At 26.3% G+C, this 11139-nt stretch overlaps 1 protein-coding gene across 1 annotated transcript; it reads right to left on the bottom strand.

The window, feature by feature from the left end:
• Positions 1 to 3876: 3876 nt before the first annotated feature.
• LOC101489295 (pectinesterase inhibitor 1-like) lies at positions 3877 to 4413 on the bottom strand. Its single transcript, XM_004516827.1, has one exon. It carries the CDS (start codon positions 4411 to 4413, stop codon positions 3877 to 3879), a length of 537 nt encoding a protein of 178 aa, XP_004516884.1.
• Positions 4414 to 11139: the final 6726 nt, after the last annotated feature.

The following is an 11139-nucleotide window of genomic DNA, read 5'->3' as shown; positions in this document are numbered from 1 at the left end:
CCGTCCCTTAACTTGATCAAACTCGATCAATTGTAGGTTCATTAAGAACATGACGAAATAAAGACAAGACCGAGTTGGTCTCAAGATGAGACAAATTGTAATCCTTACACTTTTTTAAGCAAAAACAATTAAACATAAATAAATTCATACTAAGATACATATAGTTACCAATTTTCAATTCATTCAAGAATAGTAAACTTATAATATTATTTTACAAACTATAAATTATTAAGTTAGTGATTAATTTTTTTTAGAAATGGTGAATTAATAATAATCTAAAATAATTATTATGGGACCCATTGCTTACAGATTTGCGGGATACATCACATCTTGTACCCCACTAACAAGCACAACTAGGACAACAATGGCAATGATATGCTTTGCCACACTTTTTGCATAAAGTTCATGCTTTTGAGAGGAAAGACTGACACTTCACAATCATTCGGTAACTTATTCACGCTTTTCATACGATACATAATCATCCTGGATTTGTAAAAGAATATTTTGAATCGAATAACATACATGTATATTGAAGTTCAAACAGGAACATCAAGGAGAAGACACCTGCAAGAGTTTTCAAAATAATCATTCCAACAATAAAACAATTATATTCAAATCGAAAACTCGTATCTCTTTATTGAGTTTTATGATAATCAATAGATTTTGATCATAAACTCTTTTATCATATACATAATTTGAAACATGACTTATGAAAATTATTTCTGAACTGAAAGTAACCGTAAAAATCATTTGAAATGTGGATTTTGAAAATAATCAAGAATGATCAAGAAAGATAATGTGAAAGCAATAATAACTCATAGATTATGACGTAAGCCACCTTGCCCTTATTTATTTCTCACTCATTAATCACATATGACATAGATATAATCTACTTTATTATTTTTAACTCACCAAAATGCTCTGGATTTTTTTTTGAAATGATCTTTAGTTAATTTGAATTATATTTGGGAATTAAAATTTTTAAAAATGATCACAATTCAAATTCTTTTTATGTGATTGATATTGCTACTTCACACTTAACAAATATGTAAAAATTGGCCACATCTATATTATTTAATATAAAACAATTATCAAGCCTTTTTATTTTTATTTTTTTGAAATTGCAACAATATAAGAAAGAAAAAAAATATACATGAACTAAATTCAAAATGACCTTGGTTGTAATATTAATTTGTAAAATCAAAACGATATAAGTAAAATCAAAATATACATATTTGAAAGGCCAAAAGTATATTTATGTTATTATTATAATATTAATTTCATTTGTTAAATAATAAATATGTTAAAATTTTATGTAATTTATACTGATCTACACATTAATATTTGACATATTTAGATATATTTAGATATATTATTAAAAAATAGAATTAAAATAAAATACAATTTAATATTAAACACTCTAAAATATTATATTAAATATTAAAATAAAACTTAAATTCTTGATTATATTAACTTATTTATAAAAGTCAAGCTATGAATGGGATAAACTTTTATAAAATAATAATAAAGTAGACCTTTTAACACGATTTTAGGCCTTGTGAGGACTTTGAAATCGGTGAGATCAAGTCTTAGTGATAAATCTTTAACATACAGTAAGTCTGACTCAAATGTTATAAAGTTTAGTTCAACTTAATTTATTTTCCTTTATTAGTCAAATATTTAAAGAAAAAAATAATTTTAAATAAAAATTAATTATTAATTCAAACGAGATTCTGTTAAATAAATACAATCAATCAATAATATAATTAAGGCAATTATATGTTTTAAAGAGAGTAATAAAATTAATACGTTAAAAAACAATTCAAATTGTGCTGTTGAAATAAATTTCAAACGACTTTGGTGCTCAATAAATTGTATTAAACTTGCAAGTTGCAATCAATCATCAATCAAATAATCTGTGTATTACACTACGATAAGTAATCGATTTGACAATTTCACACTAATTGAAAAAACGGTATAAATTAAAAACAGAAAATGATATTTTATTGAATTATTTTTATCAATTATTAATGTATTTACTACCAATTTTATCATTTTATGCTGATTGAGAAAATTGTATAAGTTATAAATAAAAAATAATATTTTTATTAAGTTACTTTTATCAATTATTATAATATTCACCCCAATACCATCTACATGTACATTTTTATTTATTTATATTGTAAACAATTCAGCCTTATTTCATCCTGAAAAAAGCATATAATAAATGCTTTCTATTTGGTTCTTGTATTAGAGACCTTCTCACAATATATAATTTTAATGCTTTGCACAATATTACATTATTAATTATTAATAAATTATATACCATATATCAAACAATATTTATTTTATTTCAATCAATGTATTATTAATTGAAATGCCAAATTTATTATGTGATCTTTTTCTTTATAAAATCTCTATATATATAAGTAGTTTAGACTTATTCCATCAAGAATACATCTGATAATTAACTTTTCAATTACTCTTTGCACTAGAGATCTTCTCACAATATTGTATTTAATGCTAATGAAATTAATTGCTACTATAAAAAAAATCTATTTTATATAAATGCTCTAACATAATAAAAATGAATTTTTAAATAAAACCGTTTTTAAATAATATTTTATTTTTCAAATTTGTAGTATATGGAGCTCAATTTATTTTATTAATTAATTCTGATTTAAGATCAAAATGGATAAAATAAATTGGTCAACATTTTTTATTAGCGTGAACCAGAGCCTTATTTGTGTATTTATTTTGACAAAATCAGAGCCTTATATTTCTATTTCCATAATTCATTATTACCTACCATTTTAATTTTTAGTTTTTTTTTTCTAAGAAACATAATGCACATTTTCTTTGTACCAAAAAAATATATTTAATTTTGATTATATTATTCTTCAAATATATAGTTAATTGTACCATATTGATAAATTAATTTTTTTATAAGATATTCGATATTTGTTTTTTGAACAAAACCATCAATTTTTTTTATAAAGAAATTAAATAATTTATTGGATAATTTTTTATTATATTATTCTTCAAAATTGAACGCAGGTGAATAAAAAGGCACACTTGTATTCTTAATTCATATCGTATAATAACATTCACCAAAATCGATCAACCATTAATATTAGTAGGATATGCAAATATATTAATTGTTTGGATTGCACATCTGCACTACAATAAAAATAAATCAAATTATTTAAATGGTTTATAAATTAAATCACATATTTAAAATAAATCTATAAATTAAACTTAATTTAAACTTTTTTTACTACAGTTAAGATTATTTTTCTTATAAATAATTTGAAATTTTAGTTCTTCAAAAAAATTAAATTATTTTCTTGGAAAATTTTTGAGTTTCTGAGAAAGTTTAGATTTTTTTAAAAATAATCAAAACTTTTTTCTTAAAATTTATTTATCGAGATACTTTTTATATCATTTTTTTTGCGAAAAATTTGTCAAAAGAATTTTAAAATAAATATTTGAAAATTTTTTTTATCGATAAATTTTTTACAAATATATTTCTCGAAAAAAAAAATTGATATTTTTTTGTCGCAAGAATTTCAAAATTCTGTTTGAAAATCTATTTCTAAATCGATTTTAACTAAAAACTTATTTAAAATATTAAACTGGTTCAAAACTGTAATGAACTTTATTAAAAAAAATTCAAAAATTGAATAAAACCATCAATATAATCCAATGCACTTCAATTTTTGAACATAAACACGTACTCCTATAGAAAAAAAAAATTAAAGAGGCAAAAATAACACATATTCAATCAATGTTTATTGTTTAAGCTCTCAAAACATGACATTTACAATTCGTTGCAACATTATTTAAAAAACCCAATTAAAAACTTGGATTAATATTCTAATTCAACAAAAAGTTACTCAAAATTAGAATAATTTGAGCAACTTGTATCACAACACCAGCAACTTTTGGAAGATTAGAGTGATCTGGAAATGGTGGAATACCGGGTGCATCGCCTGAAATACAAAGATCAACATAGAACATGATATTACCTGCACGCATATTCACAATATTGTAATCTCCGCTCTTAAGATGTTGTTGGATTTCGGAAACTTCACTAAGTGCTCCTACATTTGATCCAAAATACAACAAACAATTTTTGTAATGGGTTTTTGTCTTGGGATCACTACTTTGTCTATTTAGTTTCGTGATTAGGTTAATTGTGTTTTTTATATCGGTACGAACGACATCAATAATGTGTTGTGTAAGACTAACGAGGTCTCCAGTTGCACCATCGGGTTTCGATTTGAGAAGATTTATACAAAAAGAAGGGTTTGTGGCTTTGTTGCAAATAGTTCCAATATCTGCAACTTTGACGGCATATGAAGAAGTAACACATAAAAGAAACACAAGTGCAATAAATGAGAAATGAGACATATTGTATTTGTTTTTTTTTTTTTTCTTTCTTTCTCTTCTTCTCAATTCTCCTATTGTAATTATTATATTGGTTTTGTCTTCACCTTATATAGAACATTGTGTCTTTATTGTGAAAATTAATATTTTGACATGATTGAGTCATTATTAATGGTCTAGGTATACATATGTAGTATAATTTGTTTTTGTATTTAAAATAATTATTTTCCTCACGTTATATGATTTTTTTCCTATATAGGATTTAACTGGAAGATTATTAAATTATTAACTAGATAAAAAAATATAGGATTTAACTAGATAAAAAATTATTAAATGTCACGTAATATCATTTCACGTGTATTATATGACATTTTGTAAGATATTTGATATATTATTTTTAAATAATATATAATTAAATGTCTATTTTGTTTGATAGTTCATCCTGATCTTCTCCTTTTTGTTTCCCTTTTTTTCTTTCAAATTTGTAGTGTATTAAGCTGAATCTATTTTATTTTATTGATTAGTTCTGATTTAATTTAAAAAAAATAAAAAAATTAGTCAACATTTTTTGTTCGCGTGAACCAGAGTCTTATTTGTTTAATTTTTGACAAAATCAGAGCCTTATATTTCTATTTCCTTAATTTATTATTTCCTACCATTTTAATTTTTAGTTTTTCTTCTACGAAACGTAATGCACATTATCTTTGTACTAAAAAAGCATATTTAATTTTGATTATAATCTTCTTCAAAATTGAAGGCACGTGAATAAAAAGTCACACTTGTATTCTTAATTCATTATCTTTGTACTAAATTCTTATTTTGATTCCAAAAACTTACTAGTACTAAGGTTTTCATATAAAAAGTAATTTGAAATTACATAACTAAAATATAAATTAGAACTCTAAATTCTCGGTATTACATATCAGAGCGGAGTTTCTCCCAAACTTGAATTTCAAGACTCATTAACCTGTAATAACTGCGATTTCTCAAACGCAGTGCCAAACCAATCAAACATAAACAACGAAGGAGATGAGTTTTGAAATCATGTTAATAGTATAATATAAGTAGGAAGAAAACACAAACAATCATAATACACCGTATCATAACACAAACATTCTTCAAGGAAAAATATCACATTATAAAGTTAAAACCACTCAAGTAAAATCAATGCATTTAACTATAACATCAAATCATCTAAGAGAAATTATTATCACACACGATACCTATTAATCACAACAAAACAATAACACGAAAATGCAATGCAATACATGAGCTTATGTTCTACTTCACAATATGATACCATTCTAACTCTGAAGTACTTGGTTATGAGGCTTGATACTATACCACCATTCCGGTAGACGGACAATTCAAACTTGCCATGTCCTCATAGATCCCCTCAACTCAACCCGAGACACATATACGCGACAGTCGAGGTAAACGTGTGTTGGGTGGTAGCTCCCGACATTTGGAGTGCTACCTCCAAGTCACCTAGGAATTCTCCACCTAAATACCTCAAATGTCTAACAATCTTACCTTAAGGCTTGACAACAGACCGTCGCGATCAGGCTCATTCACTTGTACTTCTCCAGAATCACTAGGCTTGTAAGGCCCTACCTATATGATGATATAATCTTGTTAGTCATGGTTTACTTTAAGGATCGTCTAGGTCGGAAACTTACAAATTTGAGTGAAAATTGCGTATAGCTGGAGAATGCGATAAATGGCGCTGCGAAACTCCGATTCGGCCGATTCCAAAACGAGGTGAAAGATGACATTCCGAAACACAAGTTAGGCTTTTGAACCACCGAAAAACCATATGTAAAACTCGAGATATGAACGCAGACTATTGAACACGAAAATTGATAGAATTGGAGTATTAGGGTTTGATGTAAAGGAAACTCAAGATTATTATTCAACAACGAAGCAAAGAACAAAATGGCGCCACAATCTAGGGATTGATAAGCCAAAAAGAACGCCACAATGATTAACAACCTTGATAAGTTCAAGATGAATTCTTTCAAGAACTCTAGAGAGCAAAGCCTCACAAAAATAATAATCAAAATCTACCCTTCCATGAGGTTACAAATGCTTATTTATACTAAGTCTATCTCTAAACCTAAATGGGTCATAAGTGACACCATTCTCTAGGCCCATATTAGTCTTACATCTTATTTTTTTTTCTAAAATAAACTTAATGTATGTAAGAAAAGTATCTTCACTTACACATAACAAAAACTAAATCAATAATAAAACTATTACAATTCCAAATCAAAGCAAACTAAGAATTAATACAAACCAAATTAAAATATATAAAGTTTATCCTAATTTATTAAAATATGAATCATCTTCATGCTCTTGAGATCCTTATCATATGATGACCAAATAATCTTCACTTCACAATTTCTCAATATTTATTTTACCCCATCGTTGGTCTATGATACTCCATTAAGACCGTCATCTCAAACACAAATTGGAATCACAATTATTTCACCAACTATGGAGCTATTTCAATATTCTCATCACAAATTCACAACATCACTATCATTAATCATATCTTATCACATAAACTCATCACAATTTTATAGCATCACTATCATTAATCATACATCATCACATAGACTTGTCACAAATTTATAACACTATTATTATTAATTATACATCATCATAATCACATAAACTTATCAAAATGAATTCACTTTTTATTATAACATCACATAAACCCCTAAATCAAACATATACAAAAAATTCATTCGGCACTTAATATCACAACAATATTAAATAACACACATTTAACGAAATTAAATCAATCAACACCTTATAAATATTTCTATTCCCCATTTTATTCTCACAATTTCCACATTTCCATAGTAATTAATTTATCTCTCAAGGGCTACTATCGGACGTAGCAAGCCCCAGATGAATCATTGGGAAATACGATTTTCCCGTTCATCTCAAAATATATTCTACTCATGAATTCAAACGTTCTCTCACCCCTTACCTTATTTCGACGCTTTCACACTCAAATATGATTCCACGAGCAAACAACCTTTGTTCTTTGATTCTTTGTCCATCAATCGATCTAACTCGACAGTTTATGGGTAATCGTCAAAAATAGATTATGAAAAGACACTATACAAATTAATTTCGAAATTTGATCAAGGAGACTTACCATAAACCAGAAAACAATCAGGGGATAAAATAGTCATTTTTAACACGATCGTTTTGACGTTGGTTTCACTCAAATTAGACTTACGATAAAGAAGAACAATTCAAAATAAGGAATTTTATAAATGAAGAAGTCAGATGTTTTACAGAGAAATTTGGATGGTTAAAAATATGAGGAAATATGTTTATTTGACTACCTAAGTGAATAAAATAACATATTGAAATTTGGACGAGAACGGAGAAAATTTTTCAGAACAGTTATCGATCATCGATGTGAAACTATAGGTTGTTGTTGTGTTCCTCTTTGGTTTTACGGCTGTCGTCCAACTCCCTTCCTTCTTGTTTGTTTTATTTTATTAACAATTAGAGTTCACACATGGGTGAAACCCATTGATCCCTTTATTTATTTTTAAATAAAACCAATTAGAGTTCAACAATTTAATTCTTTAAAATAAATCAACAACAATTCAAACATTAGACATTTATTTATTTATTTTTTTGTCAAAAATAAATCAACTTTAACTCATTTATAATATGTATTCTAAAGAGTCTAACTTTCAAATTGAAACAACCTCGAAGTTTCAAGAAATATTTTTACTAATAATATGAATTTCATACTATTTCAAAGTCACGACGAATGTCCTAAATTGATTTTAAAATCAATATCAAAACTTGAATCATTTAGATACAACCATCAACATTTTCAAGTGATTTTCACTTATAATAAAATCAAATTATGTGTCCATATAAAAACTAAATGTTTAAATTTTATAACTATTTTTGAAGACAATATTTTTAATTGACAATAATATCTTCAATGTTATCTTAAAACGAAAAACAATCGTAATGACGACAATCACAATTTTTTTTTTCACAAATATCAATTTAAAATAAAAAACAATGATTTTTTAGTCAAAATTAAAACTTTAAACATAAAAGATATACTTTCTATTCAACTCAAGGTTTAGAAAAAAACATCCTTTTTTTGTTCTTTTCTAAATTCGGTTTCAATAAAATAATAATAATAATATTAATAATTTTTCTTCCTTCTCTTTTTCAATTAGTTGACATTTTATCATGTGACTTTTTTCGGGTACTATAATAAATCACTGCCGAGTTGTTAAAATCTAAAGATCTAATATCAAGTTATACTCTAATGGTTTTATATTATCTAAATAAATCATTTCAAACAAATATTCCAACACCCTCACGATTCAATTTTCACAGCCCCTCTAAACCATCGTAACAACAACTCTTTATGATTTTCTTAAAAACATATGGTGTAAACTTTTAGCTATTTTAAACATTAATTAAAATCAATAGTATAAAATTACTGTTATTTTATAAATCAATAGAAATTAAACTCAATTTAATTTCTTTATAATAATCAAGAGTAATTCAAACAAAAGTTATTTTCCTTTTACAAAATAAGTCAACATTAACTCATTCAAAATGTCATTTTTTTTAACTCTAAGTTCTAGTCATTTCTAATACTCAAGAATTATTATTATTATTATTATTATTATTATTATTATTATTATTATTATTATTATTATTATTAATTATAATCAATCAATAATTAATATTATCTCAATTAAATTAATAATTTTAAATATATAGCTAGTCAATAAAAAAAAGTTTATTTCTACTTATCCACTATAACAACAGAGCAAACAATCAAAGTTAAAAACGCAAACCACAAGGCTAATCAGAAGATAATTAACTTAATTATGTCAACAATTCAACTTCACTCAAATTTTAACAAATAATTTCACGGTTTATTTAGTCACTTAGGTAGGAACTTATAATCACAACACAATTAGAGTAAGCAAACAATAAATAGTTAATTAATAACTTAAAATATATGTATAATTATACAAAAGCATATAGCACATGACATATAACACAATAATATAACGCAGAAAAACATGATGGTGAAAAAAATCAATTCGCAAGACAATTCAACTGACACGACTAACATTTGACTAACACTTAACCGACATTCGACCCGCTCAGCCTGATTGGACATACCTGCTCTGATACCACTAATGTGATACCCTATACCCCAAAATGACATATATAATATTTTATACTAGATTTTTTTGGGTAAAATTTGTAGCGGATAAAGAAAATATATTTCCAAGAAAATAAAATATTTTGTAACTAATTTAGGATATCACGTTTCTCAAAGTATACATGGAACAATTTAAATTTTATTACTCAATTAAAACAATTTAAACTCAATGAACTTGATTTAACTATAAATTCTTATTTTAATTCCAAAAACTTACTAATACTAAGGTTTTCATATAAAAAGTCATTTGTAATTACATAACTAAAATATAAATTACAACTCTAAATTTCCGATATCACCTATCAGAGCGGAGTTTCTTCCAAACCTGAACTTCAAAACTCATCAACCTATAATAACTGTGATTTTGCAAATGCAATGCCAAACCAGTCAAACACAAAATACAAAAGAGATGAGTTTTGAAATCATGTTAATAGTATAATATAAGTAAGAAGAAAACACAAACAATCATAATACACTGTATTATAACACAAACATTCTTCAAGAAAAAACATCACATTATAAAGTTAAAACCACTGAAGTAAAATCAATGTCTTTCACTATAACATCAAATCATCTAAGAGAAATTATTATCACACACGATACCTATTAATCACAACAAAACAATCACAGGAAGAGGCAATGCAATGCATGAGCTTATATTCTACTTCACAATGTGGTACCATTCTAACTCTGAAGTATTTGGTTAGAAGGCTTGATACTATGCCACCATTCCGGTGGACAGACAATTCAAACTGGCCCTGTCCTCATAGATCCGCTCAACTCAACCCGAGACACATATACGCGACAGTCGAGGTAAACGTGTGTTGCGTGGTAGCTCCTGATATTTGGAGTGCTACCTCCAAGTTACCTAGGAATTCCCCACCCGAATACCTCTAAGGTCTAACAATATTTCCTTAAGGCTTGACAACAGACCGTCACGATCAGACTCATTCAGTTGTACTTCACCGAAATCACTAGGCTTGTCAGACTCTTCCTATATGATGACCAAATAATCTTCACTTCACAATTTCTCAATATTTATTTTCTCTCCTCATTGACCTATGATACTCCATTAAGACCGTCATCTCAAACACAAATTGGAATCACATTTATTTCACCAACTATGAAGTTATTTCAATATTCTCATCACAAATTCACCACATCACTATCATTAATTATATCTAGGGATGAGAATAAGCTATGCCGTCCATTAGGGGCCTATGGCCAGACCTATTTAATAAAAAGGCTAGGCTTAGGCTGTTTTTAAAGCCTATTTATGTAAATAGCTCAGGCTTACAAAAAAGCCTATTAGATCGACCTATATATATTTTATTATTTATTCCATTTTCTATTATTTTTTTTAATTTCCATTGCACTCAGCCCAACAAATAGTTGTGTAAGCAACATATTTTTTTTTTATAAAAACTAATACTATTTATTGGTTACCTTTATATTTTATAAAAACCAATACTATTTATTTGTTATCTTTATATATATATATATATTATATA

The sequence above is a fragment of the Cicer arietinum genome, chromosome 2, assembly GCF_000331145.2.
Source record: "Cicer arietinum cultivar CDC Frontier isolate Library 1 chromosome 2, Cicar.CDCFrontier_v2.0, whole genome shotgun sequence".
NCBI lineage: Eukaryota > Viridiplantae > Streptophyta > Magnoliopsida > Fabales > Fabaceae > Cicer > Cicer arietinum.
This window is presented reverse-complemented; position numbering and strand designations above follow the sequence as displayed.

Excerpts from the sequence above, each read along its gene's own strand:
- LOC101489295 (XM_004516827.1), bottom strand. The coding sequence starts at position 4,413 with ATGTCTCATTTCTCATTTATTGCACTTGTGTTTCTTTTATGTGTTACT.